At 35.4% G+C, this 21,375-nt stretch overlaps 3 protein-coding genes and 1 pseudogene across 3 annotated transcripts; all 4 read left to right on the top strand.

Moving 5' to 3' along the window:
* Positions 1-831: 831 nt before the first annotated feature.
* LOC100248567 (kinesin-like protein KIN-14I) lies at positions 832-7,574 on the top strand. Its single transcript, XM_059737883.1, has 19 exons — positions 832-1,188; positions 1,723-1,889; positions 1,984-2,127; positions 2,283-2,519; positions 2,621-2,692; positions 3,152-3,220; positions 3,320-3,397; positions 3,630-3,761; positions 3,858-3,939; positions 4,034-4,129; positions 4,232-4,402; positions 4,498-4,604; positions 4,712-4,892; positions 5,174-5,333; positions 5,425-5,678; positions 5,789-5,952; positions 6,030-6,227; positions 6,595-7,082; positions 7,175-7,574. The coding sequence occupies exons 1-19, from the start codon at positions 1,068-1,070 to the stop codon at positions 7,302-7,304; spliced, it is 3,051 nt and encodes a 1,016-aa protein (XP_059593866.1). The 5' UTR covers positions 832-1,067; the 3' UTR covers positions 7,305-7,574.
* Positions 7,575-7,674: 100 nt separating this feature from the next.
* LOC100253672 (major allergen Pru ar 1-like) lies at positions 7,675-8,712 on the top strand (annotated as a pseudogene).
* A 5,128-nt stretch (positions 8,713-13,840) lies between these two features.
* LOC100258821 (major strawberry allergen Fra a 1-3-like) lies at positions 13,841-14,879 on the top strand. The gene is made up of 3 exons (XM_010654225.1): positions 13,841-13,961; positions 14,103-14,254; positions 14,769-14,879. The coding sequence occupies exons 1-3, from the start codon at positions 13,841-13,843 to the stop codon at positions 14,877-14,879; spliced, it is 384 nt and encodes a 127-aa protein (XP_010652527.1).
* A 2,049-nt stretch (positions 14,880-16,928) lies between these two features.
* LOC100264209 (pathogenesis-related protein STH-21) lies at positions 16,929-17,785 on the top strand. The gene is made up of 2 exons (XM_002269092.4): positions 16,929-17,168; positions 17,318-17,785. The coding sequence occupies exons 1-2, from the start codon at positions 16,985-16,987 to the stop codon at positions 17,605-17,607; spliced, it is 474 nt and encodes a 157-aa protein (XP_002269128.1). The 5' UTR covers positions 16,929-16,984; the 3' UTR covers positions 17,608-17,785.
* The last annotated feature ends 3,590 nt before the right edge of the window (positions 17,786-21,375 follow it).

Genomic DNA, 21,375 nt, shown 5'->3' with positions numbered 1-21,375 from the left:
CTTTATGTTTTCTTCAAGATATAAAATTGATGTCCGTTTCATAGTTCAAGAATGAAAACTATTGATTTCAATGAACCATTTTGCTATGTTTGGTTGCTAAAATATGCCAAGCAAAGGCCAATTTTTTTTTTATTAAGTATATTTTTTATTTGGATGCCTTAAAAAAAAGTGATGAAAAAAAAAAGAGAAAAATGCTCAAACATTTTCCTTAACAAAACTTTGTAAATTTTGGGAAAAAAAAAGTATTTCTTAATAATTTTATTTATTTATTTATTTATTTTTGCTTTTACTGTCTTTCCCTTATTAAGAACTAAATATAAGTCTTCCTATTGTTTTGTTTAATTTATTTGAAAATAATGTATAGTAAATGTATAATTTATTAAATAAATTGACATCCTTCATATTCAAGATTTCTTTGATGGCTCCACCTCATTTTCCACTTAGACTAATTCAGCGAATCAAATTTCATTTTTCTTCTTTTTCCTTTTTTTTCATCCTTGTCCTAAAATTTTAAAATATCAAATTTACTACATTTTTACTTAATTAATTTGTTTAATTAAAAGTAAATTATTAAATAATTAGCATGTCTTCTGATAATTTCTCATTTTGTACATTCCATAAACTATTTTTCAAAATTTATGCATAATATAGAGATATTGTGAATCCTACGTGGGAAAAGGAAAATGGAGCTCACGGTAAGAAGTATGAGGGCGCGCGCACCTGAAGAGGAATTGAGCGCAAGGCACCGAAGCAAAGGTCCGAGCCGGCAGCTTCGGAGTGAGCTTGGGAAAGAGAGATTCAAAGTGTATAAAGGAAAGCTGAGTGTATATGGAGAGAGAGAAAAAGAACAGAGCAGAAGTGGGAGTGTAACTTCAACAACACAACAATAAAAAGATCCAACTTTCGCGATCTCTCTCTTTCACTTTTCTTTCTCTCGGCTTCTCTCTCTCTTCAAAACCCTAGCTCTGCAATCTGGTTCAGATGTCAACAACCACATGAAATTTCCTAGTCTCCTTCAGCTGAATTTTTGAAGTTCGAGTGCTGATCGTGAGAAATCGGTGTTCGGAATGGCTGCCGCGGATGGAGCATTGCTGTTTTCGGTGGCGTCAGTGGTGGAGGATGTGCTCCAGCAGCATGGGACTCGCTCCGCAGATCTTGATTTGGAGTCCAGGAAAGCAGAGGAGGCCGGTACATTTTTTCTCAGAATTCTTCCAAGTTTATTGCCTATTTGCATTGAATTTGTAGTTTCCTCCTATGCTTTGGTTGCTGAGAAAAGTGGTAGAAATGAAAATCGAATTGGATCTTTGGTTTTTCGTCTCTGATAAACTTTGAGGCTTCCTTGAGGCGAGTTCTTCGGTTTTTGGACGTGGAAAAAATATAAAGATTGAACATTTTGTTTTGGTTTGCTTTCCTCTGTTTTCTCGGCGGCCAAACTGTGTGTTGTGTTTAGCATTTGAAATATGCTTGAGAAGTTTCTTCCGGTAGTCACACGGATCTAGGCTGTTCTCATGCACGCGTGAGCGCGTGCGGTTCTTTTCTTAATCTCTTCAACTAGTTTGTATTCTTGTGTCTTTGTCTGTATCTAGAAAGAATGAATTATGTCATCTCATCTTACGATTTGTAAATGAATTTCTTGAAAATTTGCTCCTTTTTTTTTTTTTTTTTTTTCAGATAATTTGGTATCTCTCTAGCATAGCTAATTAAGGCGATTTTGTGTTGCAGCATCCCGAAGGTATGAAGCGGCAGGGTGGCTGAGAAAGATGGTTGGAGTTGTCGTAGGCAAAGATTTGCCAGCAGAGCCTTCTGAAGAAGAGTTTAGGCTTGGTTTGAGAAGTGGGTCAATCCTTTGCACAGTTCTCAATAAGATCCAACCTGGAGCTGTGTCGAAGGTGAACCTGGTTCTAATTCCGGATTAGCTTCAACTTTTATTGATGTTTCAGAAATAAGAAATATATATATGTATATTTTGTTTTTCATTATCAGGTGGTAGAAAGTCCATGTGATTCTGCTCTTATCCCTGATGGAGCGGCCTTGTCAGCATATCAGTATTTTGAAAATGTGAGGAACTTCCTTGTAGCTGTGCAGGAGATGGGGCTTCCAACTTTTGAGGCATCCGACCTCGAACAAGTAGGTGCTGTAGTTAAAGAGAAAGCAAAAAATTTGAATACTGCTATTATGATATTGGAGATGCTTCTAAGAATTGGTGGATAGTTATGATTAGAGAGTCTGTTTTGTGTTGGGGGTTATCTATAACTTCTTTATTTCATTTGTTAAATTTTCAGGGCGGAAAATCTGGAAGGGTTGTGAATTGTGTTCTGGCGCTTAAATCCTACAGCGAATGGAAACAAACTGGGGGAAATGGAATATGGAAATTTGGTGGAAATGTAAAACCTGCAGCAACTGGAAAATCTTTTGTAAGGAAAAATTCAGAGCCATTCACAAATTCCTTCTCTAGGAATTTGTCAGCTAGTGAAAATTCTCTTAACGCAATATCAATGGACCTAGACACTAATAAAATGGTTGGTAAGCTTTACTGTTTCAAATTTGAGTCCATACTTGATTTATCATATTTGGAGGACAACGATAACTGATATTTGTTCCTTCTATTACTTATATGCAGCCTAGTTCTGGTTCCTTGAGTATGCTCGTTCGTTCAATTCTATTAGATAAGAAACCTGAAGAAGTTCCCATGGTAAGGATTTAGTGTGCTAGGCCTTGTTAATTCAACTTTGCTCAATGTTGTTATGAAATTGCCCATTTTAAAACCAATTTGAGGATTAGAAATGGGGATGTAAAATGGTTGATGGCTTTGTGCAACATGGTCATATGTAAGCATAGTGCACCTACTACTTAAAGAGAAGATGCACGTCCACATGCAGTTCTAAAATTGACAGAGATGCTGTAGGTATCTAATTTGACCGACCCAATACATCTAATTTTTAAGGGTTCAGAGGATGGCTAGACAGATGTCTAAGTAGCATTCCATGGGGAGCAAGTGTAGACTTGCACATCATCCTTGCCTTATTAAAGGAAGGGCTGCATTTATTATTTTTACTACTCTACTGCTACTGATGGTCTTGTTTAAGAGATTGTAAATTTTATTACTACTACTGCTACTGATTTGAGCTGTTCTGCCTTCTGCTCTTAACAGTTGGTGGAATCTGTCCTAACTAAGGTTGTGGAGGAGTTTGAGCATCGCATTGCAAGCCAAAATGAGCTGGTATATTGTTAACCTCAGTACTGTCATTTTTCATTTCTCTTTTTAATGAAAATTTTTCAGTCTTACATTTATCCCTTTATCTGTATTTCAACCTAACAGAGGAAGACACCTTCAAAAGTTTTGGCTGTTTCCAACAGTAACAAGTCTCTTTTGAGAGCTGCTTCTAGTGATACTAAGGTAAGTTGGCCATCAGACTCATTACCTTCTGGCCATACTTCTGAAGATTAACATGCACTATATGAATCAATGACAAGATCATCTTCAGTGGGAAACTATAACATCTACGATTTAGGTGTAAAGATTTGTCACAAATAAAACAAGCTCATCTTCAATGTGAAAGTCTATGAAATATATGTATGAAGCTCAACTGAAATTTCTAACATTTTCTTTACCTGTTCCTGTAATGTAGATCGAAGACAAAAATGTTGCACTCATAAAGAAAGGGGAATGCTTTCGTAAATCCTTCGTCCCTGATGAGGAGTTGAAAGGCCGGATCCTGAAGCAACAAATGATATTTGACCAACAACAAAGAGATATTCAAGTAGGAACTAGTTTTGATGTACTCCTCAGCATTCACTTATCTTTTGAAATGCTTTCATGTCAGAACACTTATGTTGATCTAGTACTTATTTTCTAGGAGATGAAGCATGCCCTCCGAACCACAAAAGCTGGTATGCAGTTTATGCAAATGAAGTTTCATGAGGAGTTCCATAATCTTGGTAGGAATTCAGAACACAGTCCCAGTTTTCCTTTTGGGATTTTTAATGTAAATGAGGCGTTGATCTCATTATGAGTACACACTTTCCTTTATAGGCACACATATTCATGGCCTAGCTCATGCGGCTTCTGGATATCACAGAGTTCTCGAGGAAAACAGAAAGCTATACAATCAAGTGCAAGATCTCAAGGGTAACATTTATCAGTTGCATAGAAGCCTAATATCATGCTCATCTTTGTGACATATTTAAGTCCACAAGTGCATTAAATGGTTGTTTATTTTCATTTAATTAGGAAATATTCGGGTTTACTGTCGAGTGAGACCCTTCTTGTCTGGACAATTGAACTATCTAAGTACTGTGGATCACATGGAAGAAGGAAACATTACTATAAATTCTTCAAAGCATGGAAAAGGACGGAGATCCTTTAGCTTCAATAAAATCTTTGGACCAACTGCAACCCAAGGTTGGTGGAGTTAGTATTCAAGATTTATTTTTATTTTTATGATTTCCTCAGTTCTAATAATTTCTTTTACATCCTTTTTTCCACTTATATTACAGAGGAAGTCTTTTCAGACACCCAGCCACTCATTCGATCTGTTCTTGATGGTTATAATGTTTGCATATTTGCGTATGGCCAAACAGGATCAGGGAAAACTTACACCATGGTTAGATGTACTTCAATTTACCTCTAAAATTATTTTAATACATGCTCACTAATTCTTATTTAATTAAGCTTTCAGAATTTATTGAATTTTCTTTTCCATGTCTCTAGACTGGACCCAAAGAGCTTACACGGCAAACTCAAGGTGTAAATTATAGAGCATTGAGTGACTTGTTTCTTCTCTCAGAACAAAGAAAGGACACCTTCCGCTATGATGTTTCTGTACAGATGATTGAGATTTACAATGAGCAAGTTAGGGATCTCCTTGTTACTGATGGCCTTAACAAAAGATATCCTTTACAAGTAGTATGGTTTTGCTTCAGTTATAAGATTCGATCTTTTGTTCTGTTTGGTCTTGGTTGAAAATTGCAACCAATATTCAAAACTTGAAAGGTAACTCAAATATTTGAATTATCATATGAAGAAGTTAAAAATTGGTTGATTCACTTTAAAAAATTTTGAAATGTCAATTTTCAAAATTGCATAGAAATTAAAACCTTGGTTCTCTGCCACTTGTCAACATATGAATTCAGAGAGATAGAGAGACCAAATTTCCTTAATACAGTAACACATTAGAAATCCGTAACAGTTCTCAGACAGGACTCAATGTACCAGATGCAAACCTTGTTCCAGTGTCATCAACAGCTGACGTTATTGATCTGATGAACCTTGGACAAAGGAACCGAGTTGTGGGTGCAACAGCCCTCAATGACCGTAGTAGTCGCTCTCATAGGTATGATCATATTCCTCTATATATTTCTCTATGAATACTCTTTTAGTAATCTCTGCTGGTTTTGCTCACTTTATTTTCAATCAACTTGCAGTTGCTTGACTGTTCATGTTCAGGGAAGAGACTTGATGTCAGGAACTATTCTTCGTGGCTGTATGCATCTGGTTGATCTGGCCGGCAGTGAGAGAGTAGACAAATCTGAGGTCACTGGAGATAGACTAAAGGAGGCACAGCATATTAACAGATCTCTCTCTGCTCTAGGGGATGTCATCTCTTCCCTTGCCCAGAAGAATCCACATGTCCCTTACAGGAATAGTAAACTCACACAACTTCTTCAAGATTCACTTGGTAAGAATAAACTAATGCATTTTGAGAGTAGGAACTTCATATTTGATTCTGTTTTGTTTTATTTTATTTTTTAAATTATAATATGGCTTTTGGATTGTAATTCTATTTAGGGGGGCAAGCCAAGACACTAATGTTTGTTCACATTAGCCCTGAACCGGATGCTGTTGGAGAAACAATTAGCACACTTAAATTTGCAGAGCGGGTTGCCACGGTAGAACTTGGTGCTGCTCGTGTAAACAAGGATAGTGCAGATGTGAAAGAGCTGAAAGAACAGGTTCTTAATGCTCTCATTATTTATCGTTCTTCTCAATTCTTATTTCTTCTTCTAAAAACTTTGAACTATTATTTCAGATTGCTAGTCTTAAGGCAGCTCTGGCAAGGAAAGAGGGAGAACCAGAGGACATGCAACATTCATTTTCCAACAGCTCTGAAAGATACAGAACAAAAGCCAGTGATTTATCACCTTTTCATTCTAACAAGCAGGCGGGAGATATGTTAGATGATCAAAATAGCTGCAGGCAACCAATGGGGGATGTAGGCAACATTGAGGTAAATATTTTTTTTAATCATGATGGGAGATTCCTCTTTCTTGACCCCAATCATTGATATTAAACTTGAATAATAACATAAGCGTATTTAAACTTGAATGATAGCAAATTGCTGCTGGTGAGGGAACCTTTATTTCTTGATAATCATGAGACGCCATGCCAAAGTTTGAAGATGATCATAAACTATGTATTATATCACATTCATTGGAAATTTTCATAAAAAGTAATTTCTAGCTCATTTATGATTAGGTTCCACATATATGTGGTCTAGTTAGACATCAAATAATGGCTTCATTTTAGTTGACTGATTATTATGCATCCAAGTCTTTGTGAAACCAGAATTCAAGTTTGATGTTCTGATTATGTAGGCACGCGGCAATTCCATGATGAGGCAAAAGAAGCAAAGCTTTGATCTTGAGGAGTTACTAGGGAACTCACCTCCTTGGCCTCCAGTCAGTAGTTCTGTGCAAAATTATGTGGAGGACGACAAAGACATGGGCTCTGGTCAGTGGGTAGATAAGGTTATGGTGAATAAGCAAGATGCTGTACCTAGAGTTGGAAACCCTTTAGGATGTTGGGAAACAGAGAATAGGAACTTGCCTGATGCTTTCTACCAAAAACTTATTTCAGATTCTTCAAAGCTATTCCCGGATCAATCATATAACATATTCATGGCAAACAATCGTTATGACATTGCTAATAATGATGATTTGGATGAGGATGCTGCCACCAGTGATTCTTCTGATGCTGATTTGCTTTGGCAATTCAATAATGCAAAAATAACTAGCATGACTAATGGGATTGAGCCAAAGATCAAGAAACCTAATACAAAGCCAGCAAATGGTCCAGAACTAAGGTAATGCAAACTGTTTTATTCCTCATTTTAAATACTGTTACCTACTAAGTTCCCATGTATACTAACAAAATGTTCTCAAAATTTTCCTGCAGGAATTTGAATTCTACTGTGGGCCCTTCACCATCACGGAAACCATCAAATGGGGTTGGGACCCGACTGCACAGGAACGGAAGGCACCCAGTTCCCGCAGATGGAAAGCGGAAAATTGGGAATAGAAAGTAGCACTGTGATTACTTACATTTGGGAGAGGTGTTTTCCAATTCTTTTATTCCTTTGAGAGAGGTTTTTTTTTACTTAAATACTTTGTGTTTTATATATAGATCTTTTTTTTTGGTGTTCTTTATGATATATAGTTCAAGGCAGCAATAATTCCAGTTGCTTGTAATGTTAGTGGTGAGCTCACAGGTGTGTTCAACCTGTTTTGTTTCAATTACAGATACATCTATTTGAAGGATCTATACACTTCGTTGTTTTTCTTTTTTCTTTTTTTGACATGGGCTTCCAACGAGTCAGGGTTGTTATGGGTTTCAATTTTACCTTCAATCAAACTAAGACACAATACTAAAAGTCGTCTCCCGAATTCCCATTGGAGGTTTGAAAGGAGATAGAATTGGAAAATGAAGCCTCTTAGAAAGGAAAATTAGGCAATACAGAGTGTAAAAAGCAACTCAGTCTACAATAAAAAAATCAACATCTAAAAGGATGACGCCATTTCGTAATGGAGGGGGTTGCAGGCTATTGACATGGACCAAAGACTTGTTACCCCTAAGTTGCTTCACCAACACGAGGCTCCCAGCTTCTCACTGTGTGAATTTGCTTCCCGTGCTCTTCCCACACATCCACACCTATCTGCAAATCTCTTGGGTTTAACCCTCTTGTCTAGTTCTTCTTCATCTTCCTTTTCCCAGGAGATCACCACCCCCATTGCTCCGGCTATAATGTTCAAGGCCTTGATCGTAGACTCCCACAACCTCGTCCCAACGCTCATGCCCTCCATCAAGAGCATCGAGTTTGTTGAAGGCGATGGCGGCGTTGGCAGCATCAAGCAAACCAACTTCCCCGAAGGTTTGTCCCTTTGAATGTGGCTAGTACTACCACTACTTCTCAAGTAATAAGATAACAATGATCATATAAACGTTTTTACATGGCAGGGAGTCACTTCAAGTACTTGAAGCACAGGATCGACGCCATAGACCACGATAACTACTCATGCAAGTACACTTTGATCGAAGGAGAAGTGTTGGGTGACACCCTGGAGTCCATCTCATACGAAGTAAAGTTCGAGGCATCGGGCTCAGGGTCTGGTCTGTGTGCAAGATGACCAGCCATTATCATTCAAAGATTGAGCTCAAGGACGAGGACATCAAGACCGGCAAAGACAAGGCCATGGGGATGTACAAGGTTGTGGGAGAGTACCTCCTCGCCAACCCAGATGCCTATGCCTAAATTATGAGTGTATGGTTGATCTTATTTGTTATCATACATGTTGGTGTGGCTTTTTCATTTTTTTTCTTTTCTTTTTCGGTGGGCAAAATTGCTCATGGCTTGGTAATAAGAACCCACTTGCCCTTGATTGATTATAAGTTGAAGGTTTCTTACAGACTTATAGTCAAAACTTGTGTTGAAATTCTCCCAGGACTCCTACTGTAGTATGGGGAACTACCAAGTTCTAGACAAGAGAAAAGGGGACTCAAGAATAATCCATAATCACTTGAAAATTATTAGTCTTCATTATTTATGATTTTAAAAATTATTATTAATCATTCTCAAAATGCATTAGCTCCACACCTTAAAAGTAATCATTCGCCACGTCCAAAAATGGTGATCATCATCCCAAAATTTTGGGTTGAAAAATTCTTACAATCAATTAAGACTTTATTCGGATTTTAGAAAATTTGAGTCAAAGTATAAAGAAATTAAAATGGAGAGCAAAAAATGAATAAAATGAAAAATATAAATTAAATTCAATAAGTTTGTTAATATATTTTTAAAATTTACTTTAAAAAAATATTTTCATTCTTTTTTATTAGGATAAATTAAATAAAAAATTATATCAAACTACAATTCCAAAAATATATCAACTTAAAAATAAGATCAATCATATCATATATGCGTATATTAAGGTTTTTATTACTTTGCATAATTTCTTTATATCTTGTTTCATTCATTTGTACTTTTTTTTATATCTAGTTTTATTTTTTATACTATGATCTCATTACTAATGCTTTTTTATCGACCGATTTAGATTTATTTATGCACTTTCAATGATGGAGATGGAAAGTTTGATAAATATCAAATCAGTGCCTTAGATTTTTTTTTTGGAAAAAATGTTGAACTCTTTTCTTTCATTGTCATCTGCTTTCTGCGATTGGAAGGGGGAATCTAAATTTCACGGTGCAGCCTAGAATTATTTGGATGGACACAACTAGGATAGGTCTATTTCATTAAATTTGGCATCGGTCACAATCATTAGTAGATCAAGCTCAACTTTAGGTGACCATGTTACAAGGGGGCCATGTCCAGCGAGGGAATTGGGCTGGTCCCAATTTTTTCGTCCACCAATTGGATTAACGAATGGTCTTTGGGTCAGCCCAATGCTACCTGAAGCTGGCGACTTTATTTGACACAACTAGATTATGTCTATTTCATTAAATTTGGCATGGGTCATAATCATTAGTAGATCAAGCTCAAGTTTAGGTGACCATGTTACCAGGGCCCATGTCTAGCGAAGGAATTGGGCTGGGCCCAACTTTTTCGTCCACCAATTGGATTAACGAATCGTCTTTGGGTCAGCCCAATGCTACCTAAGCTGGCGACTTTATCAACGTTCTTTTCATATATATATGTCATACATTTATGGGAGAATTTGTTTGAAGGACAAAAAATGAAGGAAAAAAAAATGATTTGTCAACTTCAAAGCTTTGAAAAATAGATCGAAATTTAAGGCGATTCCTTGGGACATGTGTTGGAATTTTTATGTGTGGACTTACATAATCAATTTAATAATGTCATAAATCAGTGTTATTTATTTTTGCATTGTGGTCCATAATGGGACTGGACACATATTGTTGCTTGATTTTTTATGGGCTCACCCTAATTCACTTGACTGACCCATTAAGTCAAGTGGTGGTCCAAATAATGTGTGTGATATATATATGAATATATTTATTTATATATATATATAAGAAAAGGAAGGGCTCACTGGCGGCATGGCCCCTTGCTCCTTCCTCCTTTGGCTGAAAGAGAGCACGCACTCTCGTTTTGGACTGAATCTGGGTGTAGAAGGGAAGAGCTCATTAACCCGTAATTCTCGCACCATCAAGCACTGGAGGAGCTTCCTCAATACCAGAAAAGAGTAAGAAATGGCCTTTCACGGAATTAACCAAGGTGAACGTTTCCGTTTTTGCCGTTCATTGCATGCTTAAATGTCAACATGTGATCCTTTGCTGTTTAAATTTTCTTCAATTGGTATCAGAGCCAACATGGATGACATTTGAGCTGCAATTTTGGGTTAATTTTTAGGTTTCCCGTTTCCTGTTGTGGAAGCCATTTTTTGGAATTTTATTTCTCGTTTGATATTGATTCTCTGTTTTCAAGCCCGATTGTTGTTGGAAACTTGTAGAGAATATTGTTTGGAGCAAAACCCATCATTTTATTTGATTTTTGGAGCTTGTTTGGTGGGTTTTCGAGAATTAGGGCTTGCTTTGGTTCTTCCTATTATGCGTTTTTTGTGCAAATTTTGGGATTAAATTGAAGGTTTGATGTTTGAGGATGGATATCTAAGCGTTTTTTGTCGGAAAATGCCAAATTTTGGCCGAAAAAGGAAAATTTTTTTTTCTCCTGCATCAGGCCGTGTTCAGCTGGAGAAGGAGATGAATAGTGACGTGATGACGTCATAAAAAAAAAAAAAACCAAATTTTTTTTTTGTTTGTTGCCTTGGTATTCTTGGATTGATTGTGCATATGCTAGAATTATTATGCTTTTGTTAAATTTGGCTTTATTGGGACAATTATTATTATTATTGTTCTTTATGGTATGATTTTTCCTTATATCAATAATGTTGTCCTATGTCAATTTTGTTAAATATTTCAATTTATTGAGGCAATGAAGCACACTTGTGTGATTGCCTATCGCAATTCCAAGTGTGTCAAATTGTGAAAATTAAGATATTTTGAATTTTATTCATGACAATAGTGAACATATGTGTGGTTGCCTATCGTGATCCTATATGTGTCAAATTGTCTTTGTTGAGATATTTTATCTCCCTCTTTTGATTGTTTTATTATTGTGATAACTAAGGTCCATACGGGTATTGTGATTGTCCTATCGATGATTATAATATCTGGTAGGATGCTTGGATTGGTGAAGGAAATTAATTTTATATTATGAATTGTACTAATTTTCTTTGCCCTTTCGGTAATAAAATTAGTGCATCTTGGTTGTGATATTTAATTAGTTGTCCTTACCGCCATGGAATTTTCAAAATTCCAAGCTGTTGCTAAATTGAGAAATTCTGGAAACTAGCAAATGCATGATTTTGAAGTAACATGCATATTGCTTAATTTTGCTATTTTCCAGTTACTAGCAATCCTGGTATTACTCTGCAATTGTCTGCCATCAAACCTCTTACTGGAATAATTTTGAGGAATGTTTTGAGTCTTTCAATGTGCATATGATTATGCACATTTTGGACTGGGCTTTGAGAGTTGATAAGCCAAGTAAATTTGAGTTCTTCCATATTGTGGCACAAACGCCTAGGTCATATTTCTAGTGGTATCTGAAGTTTGATAGTATTATCACCCAAAATGACTTTAAAGAAAATACAGTTGTCAGATGCATATATTTGAGGGTCAGTAGGAGTAGTTACATATTTCTTGTTTTATATGTTGATGATATACTACTCGCATCAAATGATCCTAACTTGTTGATTGAGACAAAGCACATGTTGTCAACCCATTTTGACATGAAGGATCTTGGTGAGGCTTCTTATGTCTTGGGCATAAAGATTCTTCGTGATAGGGCTAATGGAGTGCTTAAATTGTCTCAAAGAGCCTATATTGAAAGGATATTGAAGAGGTTCAATATGCACAACTGTAAATCTACTAAAGCGCCAATTGTGAAGGGTGATAAATTTTCAAAGACTCAGTGTCCTCAAAATGATGATGAGAGAGAGGAAATGAAGACCATTCCTTATTCATCTGTGGTGGGCAGCCTTATGTATGCTCAAGTATGTACACGCCCTGATATTGCTTTTGTTGTGGGCATGTTGGGAAGGTACTTGAGCAATCCTGGGAGTCAACATTGGAAAGCAGCTAAGAAGGTCCTTAGGTATTTGCAAGGAACTAAGGACTTAATGTTGACATATCAGCGCACCAGCTTACTTGATGTAGTTGGGTTTTGTGATGCTGATTTTGCTGGCTGCATAGATGATAAGAAATCCACTACGGGCTATATTTTTATGATGACAGGAGGAGCTGTATCTTGGAAAAGTGTCAAGCAGACACTTACAGCATCCTCAACTATGGAGGCAGAGTATGTGGCATGTTATGAGGCTTGTTGTCATACTATGTGGATGCGGAATTTTGTTTTAGCTTTAGGAGTTGTTGACTCCATTTCGAGACCGCTGAAATTATTTTGTGATAATTCCGCAGCTGTTGCTTTCTCCAAGAACACTAGGAGTATTTCTCGCTCCAAACATATTGATGTAAAGTTCTATTTTGTTAAGGAGAAAGTGGCAGAGTCTCTTATTGATATTGAACACATGTCCACAAAAAGTATGTTGGCGGATCCATTAACAAAAGGCTTACCCATAATTGCGTTTCAGGAACATGTATCTCAAATGGGGTTGTTGGAAGCCTAGGTTGTATTAAGTTAGTGGGAGCCATTTTTTTGGTATTATAATATTATGGTATTGTTGGAAGGATTGCTACTATTGTATATTTCCCTATGAATCAAGCAATGAAGCATATATAATTGCTTTTGATTATTTATTTCTGATGAGATTCTATGGGACATTGATTTATGATTATGTGTATGTTGTAATGTTTGATTATGTAGTCCAAGTGGGAGATTGTTGGAATTTTTATGTGTGGACTTACATAATCAATTTAATAATGTCATAAATCAGTGTTATTTATTTTTGCATTGTGGTCCATAATGGGACTGGACACATATTGTTGCTTGATTTTTTATGGGCTCACCCTAATTCACTTGACTGGCCCATTAAGTCAAGTGGTGGTCCAAATAATGTGTGTGATATATATATGAATATATTTATTTATATATATATATAAGAAAAGGAAGGGCTCACTGGCGGCATGGCCCCTTGCTCCTTCCTCCTTTGGCTGAAAGAGAGCACGCACTCTCGTTTTGGACTGAATCTGGGTGTAGAAGGGAAGAGCTCATTAACCCGTAATTCTCGCACCATCAAGCACTGGAGGAGCTTCCTCAATACCAGAAAAGAGTAAGAAATGGCCTTTCACGGAATTAACCAAGGTGAACGTTTCCGTTTTTGCCGTTCATTGCATGCTTAAATGTCAACATGTGATCCTTTGCTGTTTAAATTTTCTTCCACATGTTCATGGGAAATTTTATTTATTTATTTATTTTTAACCATGGAAATATTTTCTAAACGTGTTGCAAACCCAACCTCCCAGCACAGCAGACAGCAATGAAAGTGTAGGGCTTCGTTTCCACAACCCCATGTTCAAATATCTTCATCCTCTTCAACATCTCTGTATCTTTGTTTGCAGACAAGCATGGGTGTGAAGACCGTTTCCAACGAGTTCTCGAGCTCCATCCCTCCCAGGAGGTGGTTCAAGGCCTTGATCCTCGAGTCCCACAACCTCCTCCCCAAGCTTGCCCCTCAGACCATCAAAAGCTAGGAGATGCTTGAAGGCAATGGCGGTGCTGGCACCATCAAACAAGTCAACTCCCGAAAGGTCCTACTACCACTACTACTACTTCATCACTAATTCCTTCATCATTATGATCATATATAATTAAGTTCTATTCTGGCAGGGAGTCGCTTCAAGTTCGTCAAATACAAAATCGACGAAGTTGATGAAAACAACTGCACCTGCAAATACAGTTTGATTGATGGAGATATGCTGGGGGACAAGCTTGAAACCATCAAATATGAGGTTAAGTTTGAGGCGTTTGGTGAGGGGAGTGTGTGCAAGAGCTCAAGCCATTATCATATGAAGGGTTGTTGGAATTTTTATGTGCGAAATTACATAATCAATTTGATAATGTCATAAATAAGTGTTAATTTAATTTTTTCATTGTGGTTCATAACGAGGCTGAACACATTATTGCTTGATTTCTATGGGTTCACCCTAATTCACTTGACTAACTCATTAAATCAAGTAGTCCAAATGATATGTGTAATGTGTAATATATATATATATATATATAGAGAGAGAGAGATATATGTGCATTTAGAAGGTGTCTCATTTCTTCTTTTTGGAGAGCACACACACATGGACTGAATTTTTGGGAGGAAAGGGAAGAGCTCATTGAACCCTAATTCTCGTACCATCACGCACCTAGAGCAGCTTCTTGGATACCAATGGAGGAAGAAATGACTTTCCATGGCATAAATCAAGGTAATCGATTCATTTTTTGCTGTTCAATGCATTCTTAAATATTTACATGTGATCCTATGTTGTTTAAATTCTCTTCAAGGGTGACATTGAACTCAAAGATGAGGACATCCAAGCTGGCAAGGACAAGGCCTTAGCCGCTTACAAGGTCGTCAAAGACCACCTTGTTGCCAACCCCTCTGTTTGTGCTTAACTTCTGTCTATCTCTGCTTCTTCAGTTCTTCACTTTCCTCTACCACCTTCTTATTTTAATTTTTTTTGGGTTTTCTTTAAATTTTGGGAGAACTGTTTTGGTTTTGAAATAAGACCTCTGCCATAGATTTGCTTGAGGGGTTTGTACGTAGGAAGCAAAAGAGTGAGGCATACATTGGTTTGAAGAAAGAAAACCAGAGGATTCACTGATTACTTGGTACTGATTATCAGTATTAAATGATATAATGTTTCAAACCAAAATGTCTTCACTTGCCACTTAAATGAAAATCCACTTTGGACATGTTCTGAAGCTCTAGGAAGCAAAGTTGGAGCAAAGACCTGTGCTTCCCTAGCTGGTCTACTTGGAATAATAATTAAATCATGGACCAGAGTGTCTTGATTCATTCACTGTTGGTCCTATTCTCTGCCAAAAATATTTGGACCTATTTTACTGCAGCTACTCTACTATTTCTGTTCCTTTATCCTTGAGATTATGTCTCTTTTGTAACCTAATTGTGTAGTTATAATGAAGTTTAATCTAGGCTCAATTCCTCAGGACCTTTAAGTGCCTGCCATGCTCATTTGCAAGTACTGTTGCTTTATTTTTGGCCAAAGAGAAGGGTGCAAATAAAATGACCATGACTAGCTTAGTAGATAGTGCATATTTACAAATTAGGGTTCTCATGGGAACACCCTTTATCTTCACCTTCTTTAGGGGAATACTCCTTCCCCATAAAGATGAACCTTATTGGTAAATTTAACCAATATATCATTGAATCTGACTGTAGCATGCCTCGAAGTTTAGCTCTTTTGCTCTCTTCCAATAACATTGACTCATTCATCACTGCATTTAGCCTAATTTTCCAGCATTTGAAAACAGAGAAATGAAAGACCAAGTCAATATGTGATTAGCCAAGGCAAATGAAAGCTTTGTCAATTGTTGATTGATTCATGAGCTAATTCAGATAGGCTGGACTGAGCTTGTTTGATGTTACCAAGCATGTTTTGTTATCAAATTGGAAGAAATTTTCTTACTTGAGAAGTTAAAAACATTCCACCTCTGTCTTGACAAGGAAGAAAGGTATTTTCATAACACAAACCAAAATCTGTCTTTTGGTCCAAGCGCTAGAATCCTGACTTCTTGCCATCTTGCTTTAACCTTTTCCACTCCTACCACGAGAACAAGAACCCGCATGGTCAAATGTCAATATAAGCAAATTTTGAAGAAGAAACCAAGCGTAGACGACATTTGTTTGTAAAATTTTGGCTTTTTCTAAACTTCCAGAGAATAGATGGTCATGTAGGAAAAAATAAAAATATTCTAAAGTCATATGAGAAGGAGGAGAAACACCGAGTGACGGCTCATGGTTTAAGGTATAAATGTAAGGAATGAAAAAATATGGATATTTTGAGAACCTAATAATTGTATTTGATTTATGTCCTATATAAGTTGATGTGAACATAGTTGTTTGAACCATGTTAAAACCTCTCGTATTTTTGTATAAATTATTTATCTTTTATGTTCTTAAAGTAACATTGTTATTATTGAAGGTTTGTTAACATAACAGCAACCTCTAAAACTTTTAAGACATGTTTGATATTAAATAATTTGATAATATATAAATTTTTAATTAATTTTAATTATATTTGCTTTTCTTTTATATTTTTAAATCACATATGAGAAAATAATTTTTTTTAATAATTTTTTTTTTCTTAATATTTTTTGGGAACCAATTTAAGCATTATAAATTGTATTAATTTTTTTTTCCATCATATTTTATTTTCTTCCTATGTTTTCATTACAGCTAAGCAACAAGAGATGAGAAAATCCAATGGATGATTCTCATCTTCTAGTTGTTTTCCAAGGATATGATAATCAAAGATTCGAATCGAAATTCCGTAAGTGGTTTGACTGAACATTGGAAACATTGGAAGGGGAGGTCAAACACGGGATTCTTTTTCCACAAGCGACTGCTATAGTACTTTGAATATTGTGGCTTCTAAAGTAAAATAAATTGCCAGGCATCACTCTCTATAAATTTACAACAATCATCTTCTTCCATCGAATTTCTCCTTCGTCACCTTATTTTCCCAGGAAAAATCAAGATGGGGGTAGTCAGTTTCGCCCAAGAATCCGAATCGCCGGTAGCTCCAGGGCGCTTATTCAAGGCCTTGATACTCGACTCACACAACCTGTGCCCCAAGCTCATGCCTCAGTCGATCAAAAGCATTGACATCATCCAAGGAGATGGAGGAGTTGGAACCATCAAGCAAACCAACTTCACCCGAGGTCTGTCCATCATCACACTTACAAAAAAACCCATTTTTCCCGATTATGGAACAAGAGCCAAGGCCTAAGGCCTAAGCCTAATCCATCACTGATATATATATATATACACACACATATATATATGTGTGTGTGTGTGTGTGTGTGTGCAGGCATTCACATCAAGCACAGGATTGATGAAGTTGATAATGAGAAGTGTCGGTGCAAGTTCACGTTGATAGAAGGGGATGTGATGGGGGAGAAGCTGAGGTCCGCAGGGTATGAGATTGAGTTCATGGATGATGGTGAAGGAGGGAGCATTTGCAGGATGTTGAGTGAGTACGAGACAGTGGGAGATGTTGTGTTCAGAGATGAGGATATAGAGGAAGGGAAAGAGAAGGCGACAGAGCTGTTTAAGCCTGTTGAGGCCTTCCTCTTGGCAAATCCTGATGCTTATGCTTAGTGCTATGTGCTTATTGTCGTATGATAATAAGTGAGTTATGCAATCTGTTTCTCGTTGAATGAATAGTGAGTATTATTCACTGGATTGTTTTGTAAATTTTGCTCTCCATATTTCTCTTTAGACCATTGAGAAAGGGGGAAGAAAAGTAAAAGAAATCAGCAAGAAGTTTCATGATTCATCCCGTAATTAATTTTTTTTAAAAAGAATTTATTTATTTAAATTAAATTGAATCAGCTAATTGGTAAGAATATAATAAAGAAACTATAGAAAAGGTAGCATTTTCCTTTGATGCGGATATATTATAATAAATTAATCATTTCAAGTCAAAATCTCTGGTCTATACTATTATTCCACACCGTCTCTTAAGGCACTACCCCACACCATTCATGAAATTCTAGACAAAATATAATCATTAAATTAATGTGTTCACTTTACATAGGGTAGTTCAAGAACACACATGTATGCTTTATTTAGATATTTTCTTAGTTTTCATTCCATGTACAGATTAACTCACGAGTCTTTGTTGGAGTTGGATGGGTGTCCAAGTCAGGCTGATCCAACCTGATCCCACATAATAAGAGATATAAAAGGAGTAGTTTTTTAAAGTTGAAAAACGGTCAAAAACCATCTAGAAACCACCCTAATAAATAAATAAATATCTCTTTCATTTTTACTTTTTCTATAAGAAACGAAAGATTGGGATAACTAGGAAAGTAAAGTTCTCTGCAAAAGGTAAAAAACTTTTATATTATAAAATATAATAATTCTCAATTTTAGTATGATTTCATTTTAGACTTGCAACGAAGAATTGAACGGTGAAACAACTATCTTTGGACTTTGAACTTTGAACTTTTCAAAAGGTAATCTGAAGATTTCCAACAATCTCAATAGTGAAAAATTCCCTCGAAAAATCACTAAATTTTCAACCTTGCTAGCAACTTGGTGAATATAAAGTTTATATGGGAAAAAAATAAAGCAATATCCTTTTTCAAGTATGAAACTTTTCAAGAAAATGATGCTTTTACCATTCTACATTATCACATTTTACTACCTTTTACTATCTTGTTAGATGACTTGTAAGACTAGGTGAACAAAAAAATTTAAATTTCATTTTTTTTTCTCACCTTTCCGTTCTTTCAACCATTACTTACCATCCTTAATTTATGGGTCTATGACACTTTTTTTTGGGGGGTAATTCTTCTAAAAGTGTCTTGCAACATTTCTATCAACACTACTTTGATAAAAACTAAAAAAAAAAAAAAAAGCTTATAAGTCATTAATTATTGTTTGGATATAAATAAATAAAAAATTAATTTAACAACAGTATTAGTAATAGGATACATGATAAAAAGGTGATTTTGGCATAAGCATCTATTACATGCTAGATCAAAAATCATTTCATGTGATTTTTAAAATTTTACTAAAGTTCTAATTTTTGTATAATAAAAATGTTTTCAGGCATTATGTTTTCTTAATATCCTATTTTGTATGGTTGACACGGAACAATCATGGTATACCATCTAACGTAACACATGTTATCATGACCTATGCAACTACAAAGCACCATGAGCCTTGGTGCATAGTAGTATATGCTCAAATGCATAATTTCCATTAGAATGTCCATGGATTTTTATCAACTTAATGAATTAATTTCAATATATAAGACTTTTCTATTGTAATAGATTGCACATAATCCACTAACATGATTCCTAGTGCATCTTGCTCTTGATCTTAAATATATGGATGGATCCACATTCTCTCAATATAGCTATGATGTTATACTATTCAAGGATTGAAATATCGGTTTTTACGGATATATCGGTACTTCGATTTTACGGATATATCGGAAATATCGGAGAAATATCGGTGGATATTTTTTCACAAATATCGATAGAGTGAAAATTATTTAAAATTAATAGGAATGCTTGAAAAAACTTTAAAAAATGATAAAATAAGTAAAAATACACATTTTAAAGTTATCTTGTAAGTGTAATTGACATATATATAATTAAGAAGAAAAATATCGTAAACAAAGATATATTGGTAGATTCGATATTTGAATTTTAAAAATAATATATATGAATTTTGAAAGTATATAGAGTTAGAATTGAGTTAAAAAATATTTGATTTTATTGAATAAAAATAATTTATACATAAATATAATACATATGATATTACAATAGTCCTTATATTAAGGAAAATATCAATGTGATTTCATTATATTGTTAGATGAAGATGACCCAATTTGTTGAAGATAATATTTATTTAAAATATTTTAAAATATTTTTCTTAAAACATGTTTTATTATATTTTAAATGAAAATTAAATTAATTTATATAAATATTTTATTTGAGATTTAATTTTTAAAATTTTATTAAAAATATATAGTAACAACTTTTTTTTATTAATATTAATTTATTTAATAATCAAAATAAAATTTGATAATTTATAATTATTTATATGGATAGAGGAAAATTGTTCATGATTTGGTTTTTTTTTTTACCTCTACTCAATCTAAAAATTAAAAGGGCCACCACTTTTGAAGTTGCCCTCCAGCCAAGAGAATTCCCCTTTTCTCTTCCCTTTTCTGAAGTTGCCCTCCAGCCGAGAGACTTCCTAAAAAGGACCTATCTTCCTCTGCCACTCTCAATCCTCGCAGGTACTAATTGATATTATTTTTTTTTGCAACCCCCGTTTGATTTCCAAGAAAATCCATCCCCCATTCGATTTCCGGGAAAATTCATCCTCGTTTGATTTCCGAGAAAATCCATTAAAAACCCCCAAAGAAAACCAAAAAATTTGCTTTTCTTTTGCTCCCTGTGATTTCTGGATCTGTTTTAAGGGTCTCTTTGTTGTTGTGCCATTGGATTTAAATTTCACAAACCCTAAATCCACGATTTTTGAGCCAGATTTTGTATCCTGTGTGCGGGCTGGATTGGTAGGAAATATCGGGAAATTTTTCGAAAAATCTGTAAAAATACTGAAATATCGGCGATATTTTCGGCGATTTTTTTTAAATTCTCCTCCGATTGCTCCGCGCGTCAGTCCACTCGCGATTTTTCTCCGATAAATCGGTGCTTCACCGATATATCGACGATTTTGTCGATTTTTTGCCGATTTTTCCGTCGATCGATAATCGGTGACGATTATCGTTTCGATGCCGCCCGATATCCGATATTTCTTCGAAATATCGGCGATATTTTCCGATTTTTCAATCCCTGATACTATTGCATCATTTTGACATTTTAATTACAAATGTTTGTTGTCGAATACACCATCGAATTATTTGAAAACCCATAAAAGCCTATAATAGATGTTAAGGGGTCCCTTTTCTTCCATCTCTTGATGAAAGTGATATTACATATATCTTAAATGGTTTAATATTTCATCTTGTTATAGAAACGGTGTTTCCTACAAATTGCTTGTGATGACTCAATCTCCCACATCTCTCTCAAAAGTGTTACCCTTGACATAAATATTTGATTTTATTATGCTTGCCCAAGTCTAGAATAAGACTTTGAGGATGTAAAATGAACTTATACATGTCACTGGTAGAGACTTTAGGACAAGTTTGAAGGTCTTGATTTAGTGACTAAAGTTGGAGATTTACTCTATGACGATTAATACATATTAAACCCATCTTGGCTAGATTAAAAGAAATAGATGATTATGTCATTGTAACATGTGTCATGTTGAAAAGTTTTTATATCATTGTTTATTAATTACCATGAAAGTGATTACTGTAGAGCGTTATAAAAACACTTCATT

This window comes from Vitis vinifera, chromosome 7 (assembly GCF_030704535.1).
Source record: "Vitis vinifera cultivar Pinot Noir 40024 chromosome 7, ASM3070453v1".
NCBI classification, from domain to species: domain Eukaryota; kingdom Viridiplantae; phylum Streptophyta; class Magnoliopsida; order Vitales; family Vitaceae; genus Vitis; species Vitis vinifera.
Note: the sequence above shows the minus strand (reverse complement) of the source record. Positions and strands in the feature narration are given on the sequence as shown.